This window comes from Panthera leo, chromosome A3 (assembly GCF_018350215.1).
Source record: "Panthera leo isolate Ple1 chromosome A3, P.leo_Ple1_pat1.1, whole genome shotgun sequence".
Classification (NCBI taxonomy): domain Eukaryota; kingdom Metazoa; phylum Chordata; class Mammalia; order Carnivora; family Felidae; genus Panthera; species Panthera leo.
In genome coordinates, this window is record NC_056681.1 from 79077537 (window position 1) to 79100713 (window position 23177).

At 34.7% G+C, this 23177-nt stretch overlaps 1 protein-coding gene across 3 annotated transcripts in view; it reads right to left on the bottom strand.

The window, feature by feature from the left end:
* The window catches only part of USP34 (ubiquitin specific peptidase 34), a 248353-nt gene that overhangs the window by 29416 nt on the left and 195760 nt on the right, over nt 1-23177 (bottom strand). For all 3 annotated transcript variants that reach the window (XM_042932359.1, XM_042932358.1, XM_042932360.1), the window contains 15 exons: nt 19656-19809; nt 18479-18557; nt 14808-14861; nt 14580-14675; nt 10692-10756; nt 10522-10597; nt 10392-10439; nt 10213-10278; nt 7574-7654; nt 5770-5855; nt 5248-5416; nt 5069-5143; nt 3804-3955; nt 252-300; nt 67-171 (listed from right to left, as the gene is read on the bottom strand). In XM_042932359.1, coding sequence (XP_042788293.1) covers nt 67-171; nt 252-300; nt 3804-3955; nt 5069-5143; nt 5248-5416; nt 5770-5855; nt 7574-7654; nt 10213-10278; nt 10392-10439; nt 10522-10597; nt 10692-10756; nt 14580-14675; nt 14808-14861; nt 18479-18557; nt 19656-19809 — 1355 coding nt within the window. The remainder of the gene's footprint in view (nt 1-66; nt 172-251; nt 301-3803; nt 3956-5068; nt 5144-5247; nt 5417-5769; nt 5856-7573; nt 7655-10212; nt 10279-10391; nt 10440-10521; nt 10598-10691; nt 10757-14579; nt 14676-14807; nt 14862-18478; nt 18558-19655; nt 19810-23177) is intronic.

Sequence of the window (23177 nt, forward strand, 5' to 3'; positions counted from 1 at the left end):
AGGAGGATTTCAGAACATTCTTCTAAAAATTACCAAAAAACTTTAAGACTGTATCTCAGCACTTACATGTTCTGCAAGTCGATTATTGTATCGACAGAGGCTGAAAATCAGATTACAAGTTTGTCTTATATTGATGCCATCACGAATATGTTGAAACAAGAAGGGGAATCCCTGTTAAAAGTAAAAGTTGTTCATTTAAGAACCATTATTATTTGTGCGATTATCAAATCCTCTAATATAGAAAGTATTACCTTTCCTCCTGTTAATGCTGCCATGTCAGTCTGTGATAATGTCAAATGCCTGAAAGGAAACATTAGTGGAAATAAGTTTTTCTTCCCTCTGTGCTACGTTACAGCTGTTTGCATCATGACATGCATCAAAACTGCCAATTCAATTACAACTGTACCAAACCACTAACACAAAATGACTTTTGAACCTTCTGCTAGCTAAACTTACTTGCTAGACGTCTCTTAGACAATTTTTCAAGATACCAGAATTGTGGAAGCCCAAATCTACTTTATTTCACATTTAATTAACGCTATATTTTTGTGTATTATAAACACTAGAATGGGTCTTAGTTTTTTTTTTTTTACATGAGATCCTTTAAAACAAAATGAACTTATAAGAAATACTAAAGAGTTTTCAGTTACCAGTTTATAATTTCTGTAATAACTTATAGAACATTTCAGACACATAGGAAAACAGTAAGATAGTGGAAGTATCCCATTACTCAGCTTCAAATTACTAATTCATGACCAGGCTTGTTTCATTTGTACCTCTCACTCACTCAATACGGACTATTCTAAAGCAATTCCAGGTATTTTACCATTTAATCCAAAAACTTCAGTATATATTTCTAACAGAAAAATTTAAAAAACATCCATACTACCATTACTCACACTTAAAATAAATCCACAATTCTTTACTATCATACAATATCCAGTGTATGATTACCTCAAGTTTCTAAAAAAAATTTTAATATTTAATCTGTTTGAATCAAGATCCACATAAAGTCCTCTGTTCCAAGTGGTTCAAATGTCTTTTAAGTATCTTAGAGACTACTGGTTTCCCCTCCAATTTTATTTTTATCTTGCAATTTATGAACTGAAGAAAGTAGGTGGTTCGTCTTGAAGAATATCCCACATTTCCATTTTGTTCACTGTATCCTTGGGGTGTTGCTTTAACATGTTCCTCTGACGCCGTATTTCCTGTAAACTGGTAGTTTAGATCTAGAGACTTGATCATATCTGGGTTTGATCTTTTTAATCAAGCATGCTTTATAGGAGATGGTATTGACTTTCATCAGGAGGCACACAATGAAAGGCTGTCTTTTTGTAGCATTTTCAGTCAATGATGATCATTTCCTAGATCCATTACTTCATTCAGGTTGCAAAATACAGACATACTAATTCCAGCATTACTTGCTCATTTATTAGCTCAAATACCTCCAAGACAGCAAACTTCCTCTCATTTACCCATTGGTTGCCATGAGGGATAATTCTTGCTGATAAGATAAATGCTTGATATCATTCCTTTATTAATAAGTTTCCAAAATTATGATTTGGTTTCCTACTATACTCCAAAGGTTACAAGTATTTTGTTTGTTAATTTTTAGGCACCATTACAAACTCATGGATTTAAACATCTGTGATGCATTTTACATTTTTGTCCACTTGTAATTATTCTTATATTACTGATACTCGGGTTGTCCAATCTATAACCAGTAGAAATATCCTTAAATTGGTTGAGTCCTTTTAACATAAATAATCTCAGTAGTCTCTGATGGTCTCTGCTTTGCAAAACGGCCCATTTCTTTCTTGCCCAAGACCTGGAATTGGCCTTTTTTTTTTTTTCAAGGAATCCTGATTTTTTTTTACCACAGGAAATGATATCTGGAGACTATAATCCAGATGCCAGTGGCACACATGGATTCTGGGTTGGGCAAGATTTCTAAGCCCTTTCAGAAAATCGGGAGTATATAAAACATTTTTTGTTTGCTTAAGACAAAATACACCATAAACTCTACTGATCTTCCCAAATTCAAATTTAGTTTTAAAGAACTTATATAAAAAACCTACAATATTCTATCTCTACTTCTTCCTTCTTTTGCTGAAAATCTTCGTTTCGAATGACATTGACAATTACTATTTGCTTTATTCTATAATATACGTTTGTTTCAGAATAATAATCACAATTACATTATTAACAATATACTTAGTAAAACAGTTTAGGATAATTTTACAATTCTTTTTGTCCTTCATGTACAACTAGGAATTTACAGTTAATGTGCTCTAAAGTCATTTTAATGAATTCCTCTCCAATGACTATGCCACCAGGTCAATATATAGTTTATTTATTTCAGTCTGCTTTTGGTTTTTAGGGATTGCATTTTATTAATTCACTTATAATTATATAAAACATTTACATGATTACAAGTTAAGTCTAAAAAAAAAACAACAACATATATTCATAGAAGTCAAGCTTTCATTTCTGTCCTTTCTAGTCTGTTTTCCCCTCCCCCAACCATAGGAAACTACTTTTTTTTTCTTAATTTAGACTTCAATTTTAAAAAATACAGTAAATTCTTGTTATTGTAGTACTTATGTTCTATAATGTGCTGCAAACATTGAATTAGTGATTATTTAATCATTGCTCATAAGGGAAATACAAGGTTGGCTCTTGTGAGCCTCTGGTCACAACATTTTCTTCAACCAATCAATACGTTACCTTGTTTTATGTGTGTTTCTATTTAAAGATACTTTATTTAATATATGTTGTTCACTCATTAGCAGTGAAGTCACAGCAAATAATACTATAACTGATACCTGAATGAAGCTTGTCTAATGTGCATTTTCTCTTCAAGGCACATTACGGACTTAATGGGCTTAGGAACACTAGATAGCACTTAGCATTATATATGGGGGCAATTTTAAATACCAAGCCACTAAAAAAGCACAAATGTGACGAACATGGCATAAACCATGAAAAAGATATTTGTTTACAACATGAGAAGTGAAACAGGAAGGCACAGTGTCATCATGTTTGACCTTGGCTAGAAAAATATGTGTCAGGTAACTCTAATTTTTTGCCACTCTGCACATGTACATCTGCAGCCCACAATAAATGACTGTAAAAGTGCCATGAGTACTTATTTTGGGATTGCAATAAATCCTAGCAAGTAGGCAGATTTGGAAACAGGAGATCCATAATGAGGAATAATGGAAATTGGGTGTACGTGCTCTCAATCTCTCTCTCCCCCACTCTCCCCTTTCTTAAAAAGTACCATACTATACACAGTTTTCTCCACCATGCTTTTTTCACTTAGTAATATTTATCCTAAACACCTCTCCATGGTAGTACAGATAATTTCCCATGCTTTTTTTCTTCAGCAATAGAGTATTCTACTGAGTGGATGCCGGCTTTTGTCAACTAATCCCCTTTTGGTGGATATTTCCAGTCTTCTGCTGTTATAAACTAACTACTTCAATAAATATCACTGTACATACATCTTTCTGTATTTGGGGCACACATTTCTGGAAGTAGCATTGCTAGATCAAAGGATGAATGCACATATAATTTTGCTAAATATTTTACTGTATATTTCTTCAACGTATATTTCTAACATGACTCAGTGAAAGTAAGAGTTTCATACAAAAGATTGAAATACTTATGCCACAAGAGTTGATAAATAGTGGTGTTATTTAAAACGAATTATGTAACAAAAGCTAGTAGTGGTAAAACAAGTATGTAGAAGGAATAAAATCAAACATGCTTTAAGCATTTTGAATGTTGAAACATTTCACCTTTCTGAGCGAGATTGTTCAACCAACAGAGCAACTAAAGCTATCATTTTTTCCAGGGCAGCCGGCCTGTACTTTTCTTCTGCCAGAGAGAGAATATCTTCTTCCTCCTCCTCTTCTTCCCCTTCTTCCTCTGATAATACTTCAACTTGAGGCTAGAACAGAACAAAATGTTAGAACTAATATGTCAATACTGAATTATCCAGAGAGAAAATAACTTGAATCTTTTACAAAACTACCCTATGTAAATGGTGGCAGGAGCATGTATTAAAGAACAACCACACAAAGGCCTAACCTTAACTTTTAAGAGTCTAAACAACATTCAGGACAACTTTAGACACAGCAGGCAGAACTGTAAAGAACAATGATTCTCAACACTGTGACTATTTACACCTCACCTACGGGGATAAATCTTTTAACAATTTCTTTTTTCTTACAGGCAAGTCCCTTGGAAGATAAATCAAGATCAACTTTTATATGAGTATGATAAAACCGCATTTCCTATTTAATAAAAATGTCAGTTACACAAATTAATAGTGTTCAGATAATCCAGATAGTAAGTCTTCCAAAGAGATATGCACTTGGGCTTTGAAATGCAAGAGGCTGAAGACATTTTATGATTTAAAAAGCAAAAGAAAAGCAGTCTGAACAGGTCACAATATAGGCAGGAATTAGGTAGTAAAAGCCCATATTCTGAGAAGCATTACTGTATAATGGTTTAACAGTTTAGCTCAGGAGTCTGACCAAAGATCAAAGCCCAATTCACTGTGGTCTAAAACAAGTTAACTTCTTTAAGCCTCAAGTTCCTGATCTGTAAAACGGAGGTAACAACAGTAAAAATAGGGCACAAGCCAATGTGGTCGTCACAGACAAGACAAAGTTCATATAATACTTTCATAATTATGAACAGACCAGCTACTTAAATTTTTGCAAGATTTTACAAACTCAATAGCAAAGGGCTTAAAAATACAGCCAGCAAAAATGTTCACTGAGATGACATACGTTTGATAGGACTCCAAAACAGGTGGTGGCCACTTTGCCTAAATATATTTGCTTTGTTCTAGGGCCTTGCCAATGAAATCATTATTTGATTATTTCTTCTCTTGCTACATTCATTAAAAATATCAACCAAACTCAGACCCTTAACATTATCTAATATCAGGGCCAGAAGAGACTTTAAAGGGTTCTAATGTCTAAGGACTTTCCATGATACAAACTTGAAAACATGGACCCCTAAATCCCCCAATATGAGAGAGAACTGCACTTACATTTTCAGGCCCTTTGGTTCCCATGTAAAAATGTACCATTGTAGATATGGCTTGCAGTGAAAGCAAAAACTGGCTCTAAAAATAAAAACATTGATTTAAAAATATAACATAAAAACAATGAAGTTTTAAATACTGAAAACAGGTACATAATCCCAGAAATAAATAAGATATAGCTTTACCTCTTCTTCACCCATTTTGGCAAATTCATAAAGGAAGGCAAAGTATTCTGTAAGATGTTTACTGTGAGGTTTTACACCATGTTCCATAATTAATAACAGAGTTCTCACAAATCTAGTGACACACGAACGACCACCAATATCTTCCACTGAGGCATCCATATCATCTGACCTGAAAATATAATTTAATATCTCAGAGACAGTATGAAGTCTGGGGATAGATATTCTGGAAGGAGAGATGTTTTTAAAAACCCAAATTTATCTTTCATCTTTGCAATAGACTGCAATACGAATTATAATAATTTAAGTAGGTGGATTCTAATTATTGTGTCTGGTTAACTCAATCATGAAGTTACTTGTAGACAATTTTGAAGATCAAAAATAAAAGTTTTCTCTCCTTGATCGGTATCATTACAGATTATTTTTAAATAGAAGAATCCAAATGTTTCTGTGGATATTTAAAAATACTCTGTAGGTGTATAATTAAAAAGCTTAAAAATACAATGTTCAAAAGGCACTTCTTACCCATCCTCCATTCCTGGTTGTAGATAAAGATGAGCATGCACAGGCCTAAGTCTCTGAATCACATGGATACACAAACGCTGAAACATCTATAAACGAAAAGTTGTAACAATCTAAGAGCCAACTTTATCAGGTAATAGAGATACTAAAAAATTAACATGATTCAAAACTCTCTGCCAACCATTTCTTTTCCCCACAGATTATCTTTTGACATTCTAAAGCTCTTCTGACATCTCACCTGGACTAAAAATATAAGGTACAGGTAGCTTAAAAATAATCACTTTTGTAATAAATGAAAAAACAATAAACTATACATTTCAGTAATAGAAAACACACACAAAAAACCCACAAAGCTTCATAAAAACCTCTTGATTAATGGAGATATACAGAACATAAAACTTAGCATCCATCTCTTTAAAAGAGTGGAATAGGGAAGGATAGCTGCTTATCAGAGGTCAATGACTAAGGGAAGGAAATGTGATTTAAGTTTATCTAAAAGAAACATGGATTAAAAAGGGTTGGGATTCTCTAAATAAAATATACAAATAGCCACTAAGCACATGAAAAGATGTTCACTATCATTAAGTATTAGGGAAATGCAAACCAAAACCACAATGACATACTAACTACTTCACACACATTAGGAGAGCTAAAATCAAAAAGACAGTAACAAATGCTGAAGAAGATAGTGAAAAAAAGAAATCTCACAGATTGCTGGTGGGAACATAAACTGGTGCAGACACCATGGAAATTTTTGGTCGTTCCTAAAATATTAAACCTAGAGCGACCATATGACCCAGGAATTCCACTCCTAGGTAGATACCCAAAATAACTGAAAATATACGTCCACACAAATATTTGTACACAAATGTTCAGAGCAGCATTATTCAAAATAGCCAAGTGAAAACATCCCAAATGTTCATCAACTGCTGAATGGATAAACAATATTTAGTATATCCATTCAATGGAATACAATTTGGCAAAAAAGTACAGATACATGCTACAACATGGATAAACCTTGAAAACACTGCTAAATCAGTGACAATCATAAAAGACCACAAAATGTGTGACTCCAATTATCATTAAATAAGCAAATCCATATCATTAAGTAGGCAAATTCATAGATAAGGGGCTGTCATTAGTGGCTGAAAAGAAGCAACAGGATAAAATGGGGAGTGACTTAATAGGTATGGAGTTTCTCTTAGCAGGATTATAAAAATTAGATGATGGGTGCATAAGTCTGGGGATAGAACTACTGTATTTTACACTTTGAAAGGTTTTGATTAATTTTATGGTGTAAAAATTGTTTGTCAGTAATAAGGGAAAAGTGGCATTTTCAGTTCTGTGTCATAAGTGAATATAAAATATTTACTTTTTTTTTGTCTAATTTTCCCAAAGATTTAAGGAGACACAAGTTGTTTCATGTGACAGTTCAAAATCTTTCACAGAAATGTAATATACTATTCATTTAATTTTTAAGGCCATTACAACACTCTACCATGGTTAGAATATCTAAGGTTCTGAAAAAGAATCAGTACAACTCAGAAAGCAGCCACAGTAGGATCTGAGAGAACAGGGAGTTAAAGCTATCTTCCTACAACCAGGAAATGTGAATGGTTTTAATCACTTGGTTGGAAAGATAGTTGATTTGCTAAAAGAAGCTGATGAAACAACAGCAAAATTATTTTTTTGATAAGAGGTCAATCTTTTCAAACTACTTTTCAATGCTGGGTTAAAATACATTCACAGGCAAATTTAGAATTATTAGTTTGAAGGCTACCTCTTTTTCAAACACTCTTTTTCTTACCTGTCTCACAATTTGATTAGGGCACTTAATTAGTATCTGCATTGGCCACCAGTCATCATCAGCCATACGGTCCAAAAACCACTGTAGAAAAATAGTGTGATATAAACATTCAACCAATACTTGTTAAATATAGGATTTAAAAAAAAAAAAAAATCACATAAGGATTTTACTTCTAGTCAATGTTTCGATTAGTTTAAGTTCTTATCAAAACAGATTCTTTAACTGTTACAAAGTCCAAAACTCTAAAATGCCAAAAGTCACAATCAGGGTCCTCTAACTACAGAATTTCATGAATGCCATCTACATCACAGTGTACAACCTGCATCATGGCAACCTACAGCCCTTAACATAATAAAATGGAATACTATTTTCCTTTTGTTTCTCACAGATGTCAGACTGCAGTTATCTTTTGTTCCTATTAATAACATGATGTATTGATTCGTTTTTTTCTGTTTAAAAAGAAATTATGTTCCCTTGATAACAAAAACACTTCTTTATGCTAAGACAATTCTCAATGATTTCCAGATATCTCTTAATCACTTAACTCCTGTAATACTGAATTTTACTGTGTGCATATATATACACAATTACTGACAAGTGTAGACAATTTTAATTACACACACACACACACACACACACACACACGTATGTATATACGTGTGTGTGTGTGTGTGTGTGTGTGTGTGTGTGTGTGTGTAGTGGCAACACTATATATGAAAACATGAAAGGGGTGGAGAATAGAGGAACTTGTTAACTAACACCAGGAGGATACAATCAGTCAAAACAAGCATGTAGAGAATTCTGCAGATCAAATGACAAAGTAGCAAAGAGAAAAAAAAAGTTATTAACTGCTACAGATGAAAGTTGATTTATGAGACAAAAGCAAAATGTAGCCTTTGTTTAAATACTACTTCAAACAAGCAAACTGAGAGAAGAAAAACATTAAAAAATTTTTTTAATGTTTGTTTATTTGGGGGTGGGGGTAGATAGGGAGACAGAGGATCTGAAGCAGGCTCTGCACTGACAGCAGACAGCCAGATATGGGCCTCGAACTCATGAACTGAGATCATGACCTGAGCCAAAGTTGGATGCTTAGACCACTGGGCCGAGCCAGGTGGCCCCAAAAAATGTTAAAAAAAATTTTTTTTAATGTTTATTTTTGACAGGGAGAGGGGGAGAGGGAGAGGGAGAGAGAGAGAGAGAGAGAGACCGAGCACAAGTGGGGGAGGGGCAGAGAAAGAGGGAGACAGGATCCAAAGCAGGCTCCAGGCTCTAAGCTATTAGCAAAAGAGTCCGATGTGGGGCTCAAATTCACAGACAGCGAGATCATGACCTGAGCCTAAGTCCGCACTCAACTGACTGAGCCACCCAGGCACTGCGAAATCATGTTTTAGACAACTAGAGAAGTGAACACAAAATGAGTATTGGATGATGCTGAGGAACCACTTCTAATTTTACTAGGAGTATGGAATCATGGTTATATATATTTTTTAAAGTTCTCATCAGAGATACATACTCAGTACTCATGGATGTGTATGATATGCTATCTGGGTTTGCTTTAAGATACCTCAAAACAGACACGAGGAAGAGATGAAAACAAAATAATGTTACTATTTGTTGAAACTGGGTGATAGGTACCCAAGAGTTCATTATCTTTCTACTTTTGTGCTCGTTTTGAAATGCTCATTACAAAGTTTTAAAAAATTATGGCTTTGTATTTGTATTCTACAACAATCAGATTCTCTAATTCCACTGCTTCAAGGCATAATCAGATGAACTTATACATAAGAAAAATATCTTTAGGGCACCTGGGTGGCTAGTTGGTTGTCTGACTTCAGTTCAGGTCATGATCTTGCAGTCTGTGGGTTCGAGCCCCACGTCGGGCTCTGTGCTGACAGCTCAGAGCCTGGAGCCTTCTTCTGATCCTGTGTCTCCCTCTCTCTCTGACCCTCTCCTGCTAATGCTGTCCCTCCCTCTCTCTCTCTCAAAAATAAACAATTAAAAAAAGAAAAGAAAAAAAGAAAAAAAGTCTTCAACTAATTTCATCTATTGTACACTATGCTGCTATCTCCCACCTCAGGAAAATTTTAAGACTTGCATTCCTAGAAAGGCTTATATCACTTTGGGAACCAATCAAGAAATGATAAAATAACAGTAAGATGCCAATATGGTTAAGTGATCATTACTTGTGAGCAGATTATCCTTAAGGATATATTGTTACAGGGATACATTAGACCACAATATAGAAGATAAAATTGGACATAAACTGATATACTAGGATATATGCATTTTTATCTTGGAGGGGGAAGGAAGATTTTGTTGTCAACTATTGTTTTATAATATTCAAAATTAGTTAAGAAATATCTGGTATCAGTCTTCTGAATTTTCTGTATTTTTAATTCTAATACATGGGGGGAGAGGCACCCAAGGATTTTTAAATACCTTAACAATCAATTATTTAATCAGTGTAATGGATAGGACACATAAATGACAACTTTCTCAGTTGTTGAGTAATTTTAGGAACAATTTACATTGGGATCCCTATTATAAAATACAATAATTTTGCTGTAGCATCTAAGAAGAAAAGTAAATAAAAAAGTGCACATTAAATTATGCATTGTTTGTTGAATTATTCTCACCTCGCAAGCTGCTTGACTATTATTAAATTGTTTGGTCAGGAGTTCAATCCACTGAAGCATTGTGGGCTAAAAAAGAAAAAGAAAGAAGTCACTTAAGGCATCTACTTCTGAGCTAAAGATCATGAAAACCAGAAGTTATCTGATAAATGACACAAAAATCTACGAAACACAACACATACCTTTTCTTTTGAATGTATAAACGTCTCTAGGACAAAGGAAGTGCTTAACTGTAAGAAAAGATTAAGCAAAAAATATTTAATTATCTTAAAGTAGTCAATTTTGAAAAACTATCTAAGGCTTATAGATTACCTTTGCTGTCATTAGGGAAACAGCTTTAGGATCTGGTAATGTACTGGGAATACAACTACATAACTGCCACATAAACCTAGAATTAAAAAAAAGTTAAGTTACATTTCTTACAGAAGAAGATTTGTTTTAAATGTGTAACAAAAATCTATTACTAAATTTACAAAACTTACCCAAAATATGTATGTTCGAAAATGTTTTTGTCTTGAAGAAACTGCATGTTATCATGCCAAATCCACTGAAGTAAAAGAAAATGTTAACATTACATATCAGAAAGCATTTGCTTCATTACATTTTACTAGTATTTTTATTAGACAAAAAAAGATTTGCTCTAAAAGAAACAAAAAAAGCAAAAAATACAGGCACTTAAAATTCATGTTGATTTTTTTCTGGGTATACAAGAATATGAAAATGGCTACTAAACTGGCTCCAATGTTATCATTCTGTATCTGGCTACCTCAAGCAATTAGTTTTTTAAAAATGCAATTATACAGACTGTGAAAGGAAGAGCTCTGAAATATCATTTGTCTCAAGAGCGAATATATAAATGAATAAAATTATGTCCTGTTTTGATAAAAACAGGTTATGAGAAAGGTTTATGTTCGAAAACTGGCAAAATAAAAACAATTCAGGTTGGCTGACTTAAGAGGTGATTTCCTGGCTTATTCTGTAACAATTATGAAAAATAATTATTTCTGACATGAGCCTTTAGAGTAACTTCTCTGCTCACTTTAGTTTTTGTGTTCCTTTAACTCTGTGAATACCCTAAACATGCTCTGAGTTGTTGTTAGTTCCATAAAGTTATTTTTATCTGGAACATATTTATGTTGATTACTGACATTACTGCCTGTGTTGATCCTTCCTAAAGATTTTCAACTACCTCTACTTGCTTCCCAGCCCACTACTCTAGTCTAGAACCAGCTCTTAGAATTATGTATTAGGGCTCCTGCTCCACATTGATGCAGACCTAGGCACTGAATGGTTTGCTTCAGAGTTCTTGGTACTCTAGCATTTCTATGCACACAGCTTTCTAGAAAGCTGTAGCTTCAAGAAAACTTTGGCAGCATTCGACCATCAATGCTTTTTCACAGCAATGGAGCTCCATTCCCAGCTTTCAACTTCTAGCCATGAGCTCGGCTCTAGATCCTCTGTCATAATTTTTGTCCCCTTTACCCCAAAAGAGCTAAAGGGGACCCTAGAGCCTGGTAGTCCTGTTTTTCCACCAGACTCAGTGCTTTTATATCTGTTCCATTTCTGTCCTACAGAAATATTCACCCTATTTTTTGACAATCCTTTTTATGTTTTAACAATACAACATATGTGGAGCAATCTGGGTGTGTCTAAGTGTGAAATTACTTCACTACGATGATCACATTTTTCCCAGGTATTTTCTATATCCCATTCAGTTTCATCTTGGCTCACATTTCCTTGAACTTACTAATCATCACAGTCTCAGAGATCATCTTTCAGCTCCTAAAACATGCCAATAAACTCTTTCTTTCCTAAGGGAATTTGTACATAATCTACTCTTTGCTTGGAGTAATCTTCACATGATTAACTCTTTGCTACCTTTCAAGTCTCAGCTTAAGGCTAATCTGAAGCATTTCCTAATCACTTCCCCCAGCAATTCAAATCAACTACTCTTTCTGGGCATTTTGTTTTATCCATAATAGTCATTATATAATGTTTGTTTACTTAATAAATTTTATAGCTCTAAATTTTCAATTTACTCTTTGGGAAAGTCTGCTACTAGCTATATTTTAACTGTACAAATTTAAAAGATCAGATTCTAGTTTTTACCTAAAATCTATGTTAATATTAAGTAACAGTATTATCATATTTTAATATTTTCAGTAAAATGTATATGCAAACAAATTCATTTTAAATTAATAAGCTAAAGCAATGCCAGGAAAAAAGGGTTGGCTTAGATGTGCAATCAAGAATATTTTGATGTAGTTTGATTTATTTTTCTTGTTTTGGTAGAGCAAAAGGATGGATTTCCTTTTGTCACCACATAAATCAGTGGTTCCCAAAGAATGGTTGAGAGAGCTGTGGAGTACCTGTGACCATTTTAGGGTATATGTAAGATCTACACCATTTTTTTAGTAATATGATGATGCTATCTGCCTTTTTTAAGCTCTCATTCTTTTTTGAGCATAGAATGAAGTTTCCCAGAGGCTAAATGATGAATGAGATCACAACAGAGCAAATGCAAAAAGCTATTATGAGACTCTAGCTGTCAACTATTAAATCAGATATTAAAAAGATTTGCCAACATGTAATACAGGGTTTTGTTCTGAAAAATATTTTTTTAATAAAATGTTACTTATATTAGGATGTCACAAGTTTATTTTTGATATTTTTAAATAAATTAATGTAAATTTTAAAAATTGTTTTAATTTCTAATATAGTAAGTATTGACAGATATAACCACATTAAAACTAATATTTTAAAAAACTTTCAGGTTCTCAATATTTAAAAGAAAAAATTTTTTTTAATTAGTTTTATTTCTGAGAGGCAGAGAGACAGAGCATGTGTGGGGGAGGGGCAGAGAGAGAGGGAAACACAGAATTGACTCAGGCTCCAGGCTCTGAGCTGTCAGCACAGAGCCCGAAGCGGGGCCGAACTCTGGAACCGTGAGATCATGATCTGAGATGAAGTCGGACCCAACTGAACCACCTAGGTGCCCCAGGTTCTCAATATTTTTTAAGAATATAAAAGTTCTGAGAATAGGAAGTTTCAGAACCACTGATATAAACAAAATACATCTTTTTTTTTTAAATGTTTCATTTTCAGGCTCAGGTCATGATCTCACAGTTTGTGGAGTTTGAACCCTGCGTTGGGTTCTGCACTGAAAGCTCAGAGCCTGGAGTCCGTTTTGAATTCTGTGTCTCCCTCTCTCCTTGCCCCTGCCCCGCTCATGCTCTCTTTCCTTCAAAAACAAACAAATGTTAAACAAAAATGTTAAATGTTTCATTTTTATTTTTGAGAGACAGAAAGAGAGAGAGAAGCAAGTGAGGGAGGAACAGAGAGAGGGAGACACAGAATCCAAAGCAAGCTCCAGGCTCTGAGCTGTCAGCACAGAGCCTGATGTGGGGCTCAAACTCACGAACTGTGAAATCATGACCTGAGACGAAGTTGGATGCTTAACTGACTGAGCCACCCAGATGCCCCAACAAAATACATCTTTAAGGTTTCAGTTAAAATTTCATTTTACTTCACAAGTGGGCTGGGTTGTCATTAAATACTGTTGGGTCCTTATCTAGAATAAGAAATCTAATGAAGCACTTAATTTTGCTGGTAAATCCAATTCAAAGGTTTAAAAGATGTGGATGTTCTTGTGTTTTTATCAGTAATATTATGGGTAGGCAAGACACCTGTTAAGATTATTTGTTTGGGGGAAAAAATTCCATTTGGTTTTAAGACATGACCGCAACAGCGCAAATATTAACCAATTAAATAGTAAAAGCTGAACTGTTTAGATGGAAGATTACATTTTTACCAGGTATACCTTTTTGAAGATTTATATTTTGTACTTTCGGCTGAGTTTATTACATTGACACAACACACACAGAGTTGTGAATGTATTTTATAACTCTTAAGGCGTTAAAGTAACACTACCACTTATTACATTATAAAACAAAGAAAACCTCAATACTACAATCAAGACACATTTTAAAGCATTTGATAGTATTTTAAGTGCATTTCAAATATATGGTACATTTATATGTAACATGAAGCAAAGAAGGAACGAACACCAATCACCCAATCCATTACCACACATACAAGTTACTTATGAGGTTGCCCCAATTCCATCAACTATTTTACCTGTCTTATTCTTATTTTTCTTTAATATTACTAATTATTTCCACTCACTTTAATCTCATTCACTTCACATGCATCTGTCATATATCAGTATTACCAAGACTATCTATAAACACTGTTAAGGTCCATCCCAGATTACAAATCCTAACATTGCCATAGCCTGCTCTTGGAGTTCTATTACTTGCATAAATTCTTGACATGCTTGTAAACTGCTGTTTAAGTTAAATTAACTATACCTCTAGTAACTCTGACGAAACATCAAATTTGAATTCTTTGCCATTTTCTTCCTCTGGTTCCATGCGTTTGTAAAACAGCATATAAGCACTATGTGTCTTTAAGGGGCCAAAAAAAAAAAAAAGATGAAAAAATAAGTATATTTTCAATTTGACCAAGTTTAACTATAAAATTAGATAACATGGAAGAAAGAAAACTATGTAAAATGATATATGCAAAGAAATGATTACCTTTTCAAAGGAGAAATCCATAAATTTATCTGTAACAGAATCATAGGTCTTGGTCTGTTTAAAAAAATAAAAGTTTTGCTACTTTAAAAGACAATATTTCAGCTTATATTTATCTCAGTTGTATTTATATATAAAATGTTTCATAAATACCGATTTTATTCTTTATAGTAACTTTGTAAATAGTGTTCAAATAGTACTACATCATAAAAATCCTTGACAAAAGTTTTTGGCTAAAAGTATAGTCGACCTTTGAATAACACAGGCTTGAACTGCACAGGTCCACTTAAAGGCAGATTTTTTTTTTTTCCAATAAATACAGTACACTACTGGAAATTTATTTTTCTTATGATTTTCTTCATATCATTTTCTTTTCTCTAGCTTTATTGTAAGAATACAGTATTCCTATCAAAATAACACCAGCATTCTTCAGAGCTAGAACAAATAATCCTAAAATCTGTATGGAACCAGAAAGATACCAAATAGCCAAAGCAACCTTGAAAAAGAAAACCAAAGCAGGAGGCATCACAATCCCGGACTTCAAGCTGTATTACAAAGCTGTAATCATGGGGGCCCTGGGTGGCTCAGTCGGTTAAGTGTCTGACTTCAGCTCAGGTCATGATCTCACAGTTCGTGGGTTCAAGCCCTGTGTCGGGCTCTGTGCTAACGGATCAGAGCCTGGAGCCTGCTTCGATTCTGTGTCTCCCTCTCTCTCTGCCCCTCCTCTGCTCACACTCTCTCTCTCTCAAAAATAAGTAAACATAAGAAATAAAAATAAAACATAAAAAACAAAGCTGTAATCATCAAGACAGTATGGTACTGGCCTAAGAACAGACACTCAGATCAATGGAACAGAATAGAGAACCCAGAAATGGACCCACAAACATATGGCCAACTAATCTTTGACAAACCAGGAAAGAATATCCAATGGAATAAAGACAGTAAAGACAGTCTCTTCAGCAAGTGGTGCTGGGAAAACTGGACAGTGACATGCAGAAAAATGAACCTGGACCACTTTCTTACACCATACACAAAAATAAACTCACAGTGGAATGAAAGACCTAAATGTAAGACAGGAAGCCATCAAAATCCTCGAGGAGAAAGCAGGCAAAAACCTCTTTGATCTTGGCTGCAGCAACTTCCTACTCAATATGTCTCCAGAGGCAAGGGAAACAAAAGCATAAATGAACTTTCGGGACCTTATTAAATAAAAAGCTTCCCCACAGCGAAGGAAACAATCAGCAAAAGAAAAAGGCAACTGACAGAATGGGAGAAGATATTTGCAAACGATGTATCAAATAAAGGGTTGGTTAGTATCCAAAATCTATATAAAGAATTTACCAAACTCAGCACCCAAAAAACAAATAATCCAGTGAAGAAATGGGCAAAAGACATGAAGACATTTCTCCAAAGAAGACATCCACATGGCCAACTGACACATGAAAAAATGCTCAACATCACTCATCATCAGAGAAATACAAATCAAAACCACAATGAGATACCACCTCCCACCTGTCAGAAAGGCTAACATTAACAACTCAGGCAACAACAGATGTTGGTGAGGATGCTGAGAGAGAGGATCTCTTCTGCACTGCTGATGGGAATGCAAACTGGTGCAGCCACTCTGGAAAACAGCATGGAAGTCCCTCAAAAAATTAAAAACAGAATTACCCTACATCCTAGCAATTGCACTACTAGGTATTTATCCAAGGGATAGAGGTACGCTGTTTCAAAGGGGCACATGCACCCCAATATTTATAGCAGTACTATCAATAGCTAAAGTATGAAAGAGTCCAAATGTCCATCAATAGATGAATGGATAAAGAAGAGGTAGTATGTATGCATGTATGTATAATGGAGTATTACTCGGCAATCAAAAAGAATGAAATCTTGCCATTTGCAACTACGTGGATGGAAATGGAGGGTATTATGCTAAGCGCAATTAGTCAGTCAGAAAGACAAACATCATATGACTTCATTCATATGAGGACTTTAAGACACAGAACAGATGAACACAAGGGAAGGGAAGCAAAAATAAGATAAGAACAGGGAAGGGGACAAAACATAAGAGACTCTTAAATATGGAGAACAAAAAGAGGGTTACTGGAGAGGTTGTGGGAGGGGAGATGGGCTAAATTGGTAAGGGGCATTAACGAATCTACCCCTGAAAACATTGTTGCACTATATACTAAGTAACTTGGATATAAATTTTAAAATTAATTAATTAAAAAAAAGAATACAGTACATAATGTGTAACATACAAAATATGTATTAAATGAGTATTCATGTTATCAATAAGGCCTTTTTTTTTCTAATTTTTTAAAATGTTTGTTCTAGAGAGAGAGAGAGAGAGAGAGAGCGAGCGCGAGCACATGCGCGCATGGCAGAGAGAGAGAGGGAGTCACAGAATCCGAAGCAGGCTCCAGGCTCCAAGCTGTCAGCACAGAGCCCAACACAGGGCTTGAACTCATGAACCGTGAGAACATGACCTGAGTTGAAGTTGGATGTTTAACCGACTGAGCCACCCAGGCGTGCCCAATAAGGCTTCTGAGCAACAGACAAGTTATACTTGGATTTTTGACTGTGTGGGGGGCTGGCACCTTTAACCCCCACATTATTCAAGGGTCAACTACACCTGAAAATATTCAAAACATTTTTAAAGATACTTTACCATAATGTATATAAAGTTAAGAAAATGTACTTGCAATTTAAAAACTACATGTTAAGAGAACTTTGCTAAGTGTACTTGTTTTTCTTTTTCTTTTTTTTTTTGAGGAAATATTTTACAAATAACATTTAGAGATGCAGTCAGTTTAATGATGGCATCAGGAACTCATTATTTACTTCCTCCTTCTATCCATTTCTGAAGTGTTAGCAATTTGCCTACTTCCTCTTTTCTATTAATAGTAGTATGTAAGTGCAACAAAGAGCATTAAAATCCAGAATGTGAACAGTGATTTCACAATACACATGGCTATTAAAGTGAAAAATAACTTTATGTGGGCTTATCTGTGAAATGGGAATGACTAACGCTGGTCTTTTGAGAATCAAAACAGTATTTTAACAGTTTTCAGAAAATTGATACTTGGACAAAATGCCTATTTTATTGTAATTGTTATATTATAATTAAACACTAGTATTCCAACCTAATTGTCTTTTCTCATGTCTTAGAGATAATAACATAACAGGTAAGATATTTTTTGTGTATCCTGTCAATAGTAATAATCAGGTTGCTGCTGCCATTACAAAAAAGTACTGAAAGAATACTTCTTCGAAGGTCAGCTCAAGCCAATGTCCTTGACAAAGATTTTTCATATTATGTCAATAAAGAGTAATTTCTTTTTGCTTGAATCCCAAAGCATTCAAGTGAACAACTTCTTCCATCATAATGTTTCACAGCAATGTAATTCAATTCCTATACTACTATTTAAATTTTCAATTTTAAGTCTTAACCTTCTTAATTAGTTGAAGGCAGAAATAGTCTTTTAAAAGGTATTTCCCAGTGCCTCGTATCTATTGCAAACAGTCTCGACTTCAATAAGCAACAACAGAATAAATTTTAGTTTTAATCATAGCAATTAAAAGAAATTTTAGTGATTCTGCTACTGGATTTTATAATACTGCATAACACATGAGAAGTCACAAAACATTTATAATTTCTGAATAAAACTCACTGTCATCTCTCCGCCAAAACATTCAGAGGCCAGTTGAGCAGAATCAAAAGGTTTTACCTCAGCATCATTAAAAAGATACCTAAAACAGAGCATATAGTGTTGACCAAGTATATATGTACTGAGTATCTCTGTATTATACCTATTTAAAAAATATTTACATTACATAGTGACAAATTACAAGAAGTAATCAAACTTTCTTTTGCGATCCAACTATTTTTAACATGAAGTAAATAAATTCTATGTTCTTGTTTTGACAACGCTAATCTACTAAAAACCAGAATATAATTGTACAAATCTTAACTGTCCTAAAATCCAATAAACGCATTTATTAAAAACTAGGGGTAACAAAAGAGTTCATAAAAACAAATAACAAGTTTGCATTAATAGAATATGTAAAGCTACCAGACAGAAAAGATTAAGAGATGGGAGAGCTTCCAAAAATAAAGACGTCATTTTAAAATTTATGATCAAAATGGATCCCAAATATGGAATTATATTCAAATGGGCAAACAAGGTAAGATAGCATGGACATGACAGCTTAAAGAGTTGAACCAAACTATTCTGCTAACTGCAGATCAATTTACCAATGTACATTTTGTTCAAAGCAATATTCCCAACAGTAGAACAGCGCCTACTATTGATATAGCTACTATACTTGAGACTCTACCTAACAATATCTAAATAGCAAAAAACAGCTATTAAGCACTGATTTAATGACTTCCAACCATTACCTTGATAAAAGTTGCTAAAAAAAAATTGTACGGGTTGGAAGGGGAAAAGTAAGGTGGACAGAGTGGAGCATTCAGGCAACTTCGAATTGGCGTATACAAGGACTCTGAAGCCACCTTATAGAAGACACTCAGCAAACAACTCTTGAATGAGTGAATAAAGAGAAGATTTGGAAGGTGCAATATTGTCTATGAATCTAAAGCTGTGTATAAAACCTTGGATATCCATTTGTCTCAGGACACCATCATCAAGTTCTCAAAAGAAGTTTAAGAACAATTGATTTTTATCATCTTATGAAAGTTACTTTCATTTAACATTTCCTAATTTTATACAAAGTTTTTAGAAAAATAAAATCAGGAAACATATATGAAGTAAAACCAATCACAAGTTTAAACTTTAAAAACAGGAAAAAGAATTTAATCCCAAGAATAAAATATTTAAAACTCACCATTTATTGTTTTTATAAGCATGTGGATTGACTATATCTCTGATGAAGCTATAATAGTGCCCACCATCTGCTGTTCCTGTATGAACAGTTACTCCTATTAAGTCATACTCATAGCTCTCTGTATCTTTTGAATGATCACTGACTTCCTTAAAACCTGAAATGATTTACATAAGATAATGGTAATAATTCTGAATACTGCACAGTGACACCTTAGAATCACTTTACGTAATATATACAGAAAAAGGCACAGGTACATTATGTATTATAACAGATACAAATATTTGCTAATCATTCCCCATTCATAGTCTACAATTTCAAGGAACATTTACACAAATCATTTGGAAAAACAACCATGTGTTACTGCATGACTATGGGCAACCTCAACATAATGTAGAAATGTAAAATATGCTTTTTGTCTAATCTTATTCCTTTTGAAATAGAATACAAAATTTTTCATTCATCTTATTAGGAGCAAGCAAATACAAGATTTGAAAAGGCATTAAGATACTTATGTCTCTTAATGTCAAGTTACAGTTTATCATTTCGTATTAGGAGACAGAAAATAAACAAAAGACATGCTTTCTGTTGCTAAAGATTTAAATCTGTAAGGGATAAAAGATACTATGGAAAAATTACAGAATAATCTAGTAAATTCAAAGATTTATGATCTGTATTCTCAGCATCCTTTAGAAAGGGAAAAGTATCATCAGAAATAAGTGACTGAAAGCAGATTAAGTTAACTTGAGCGCATAGTCTAAACTGGAAAGAAAGTAATTAAACTGTGGAGGGAAGGAAATAGCTAACAGTGTCAAAGTAGCAGCCGAGAAGTTTGGATGTGCTAGGTAGGATCCCACTCTTAACCCATCACTTGTGGCCTAAAAAAATCCTTCATCTTGGCATAAATTTCTGCTACTTCTACACATGGAAGCATCATGAAAAATCCAGTAAGTATAATAACTTGGCAGTCTCACTATAATTTTTGAAATGGTTTGAAAAGAGCTCTAAATAGTAGGATGTATATATACAACACCTACTTCTTAACTTCATCTATAAAGTATTGTCAAAGTTAATCATCTTCTTCTGGCTCATTTTCTGCAACTTCTAAACATATTCAAATTCTTTTTTAATTTTTAAAATGTTTATTCATTTTTTGAGAGAGAGAGAGAAAGAAAGAGCACAAGTGGGGGGACGGGTAGAGAGAGACACACACACACACAGAAACCAAAGCAGGCTCTAGGCTCTGAGCTTGTTAGTGCAGAGTCCAATGTGGAGCTAGAACCCACAAACTGCGAGATCTCGACCTGAGCTGAAGTTGGAAGCTTAACTGATTGAGCCACCCAAGCACCCCTAAACATATTCAAATTCTGAACTCCATACTCCTCTACAGCTACAGTCACCAATCTCTCTTCTCTCTTCAAAGAAAGAGCACATTCTTCTCTTAAAGAACAGCCTACCCTCATTGTCTACGCTTCTCATATACCATTTGGTAAAACATTTACTGAATGTTCAAGTGCCAGGCAATGGAGTATAAAGATTAAAAACACAGTTCTCTTTCTCAAATCGTAAAATACAGTGGCTTCTTCACACCTTAAAATTTTTAATCGGTAGAACTTTTTATACAAAGAAAACACTGCCAGATCGCTATTATGTAAAACAGAACTTCTCCATCTAAAGAATGCAAAGACAAAGAGTCCTCTGCTTTTTTCTCTCACCTGTTTGTGCTCCTTGAGGCACATAAACCTAAGTTTGAAAATCACTGGTCTTATAAAAGCAGTAATAATTTGGAGGTAACTAGATATGAACCAAGTGTCATCTTTAACTCATTGCAATCTGCCTCTCTATTGTAATACCCAAATGAAAATGCTATGATAAAGATAACCAACGACTTTACTTGTTTTCAGTTATGTTCTTACTGAACTATTCCTTTTCTTTAGCATTCAATACTTCTGACCACATTCCCTTTTTCTTGAGATCTTGAAATACTGACCCCACTATTCACCTAGCTGATCAAGCCACAAACCTGAGTCATTCTTTTCTCCCTCCCTCTAGTAGCAGACTAAAATGTAAGCTTCAAAGGGACAAAAAAACTTATTTATTTATTTACTTACTTACTTACATGTTTATTTTTTGAGAGAGACAAAGTGTGAGTGGGGGAGATGGAGACAGAGACAGAGACAGAGACAGAGAGGGAGAGAGAATCTTAACCTAGCTCCACGCTCAGTGTAGAACCCGACACAGGGCTCAATCCCACCACCCTGGGATCATAACCTGAGCCAAGATCAAAATCAAGAGCTGGACACTGAACCAGGTATCCCGACCTTGCTCTTTATTGTCATTCTACTGCCATCACTATGAGAATAAGTTACACAGTAGATAGATATTCAGTAACTTTGTTAGATTCATTTATTCATTCAATCATCAAATTCTATTAACTCTCCATGTACACTTGCTCATCAAGCTACCACCTTCCCTGTGGTTTATCAGAATGGCCTCCGTACATCCCTTTCATCATCCTCTAATTCATTTATTTCTATTGCTGTAGTCAGAATAACCTTTTCCAGACCCACCTGGTCATCTCAGTTCCCTACTTAAAATGTTCCAAAGGTTTCACATTAAAAAAAGAGAGAGAGAGAGAGAGAGAGAGAGACAGAGAGTGAGAGAGAGGGAAAGAGGGAGGGAGGGAGGGAGGGAAGGAGAGAGGGAGAGAAATAGAGAGACAGAGAGAGAGATTAAAATTATTAGGGTGTCTAGTGGCTCAGCCAGTTGAACATCTGACTCTTGATTTCAGCTGAGGTAGTAATCCCAGGGTTGTGGGATATTGCCCCACATCAGGGTCTATGCTGAGCGTGGAGCCTGCTGAAGATTCTCTTGCTCTCCCTCTGCCCCTCTCCCCAGCTTGCCTCTGCTTTTTCTACTTAAAAAAAAAAAAAAAAAAAAAGACCTGGCCTACAAACAAAATGATCTGGTCACTGCCTTTTGTCCTTCTTATCAACTCCACCCCCACCTCCTACCCACCTAAAGAGATTAGCCATTCCTCTCAATCTAGTCCTTACTCAGTCCCTACTTCAACGTTACCTTGGTGAAAGCCATCTCTGATTCCGCCAGATATGAGATACATTCACCATCCTATCTGATGACACATTCTGTTTGTAATTTCTTTTAACTTTATTTTTTGAGAGAGAACACACACACACATGCAAGCAGGGGAGGGGCAGCAAGAGAGGGGTGAGGAGAGAGAGAATCCCAAGCAGGCTCCACAATGGCAGCGTAGAGCCCAATAAGGGGCTTGAACCCATGAACCGGGAGATCATGACCTGAGCCGAAACCAAGAGTCAGATGCTTAACCGGCTGAGCCACCCAGGCATCCCAGTAATTTCTTTTTCAGTAAGACATGCCTACTAGACTTAAGTTCTATGAGGTAAGAAACCATGTTTACTTGTTCACTGCCATGTCCCTAACACCCAGAGGAGTGCTTAGAACGCAATCCTAGTAAATACTAAATATTTACTGGCTAATGACTGA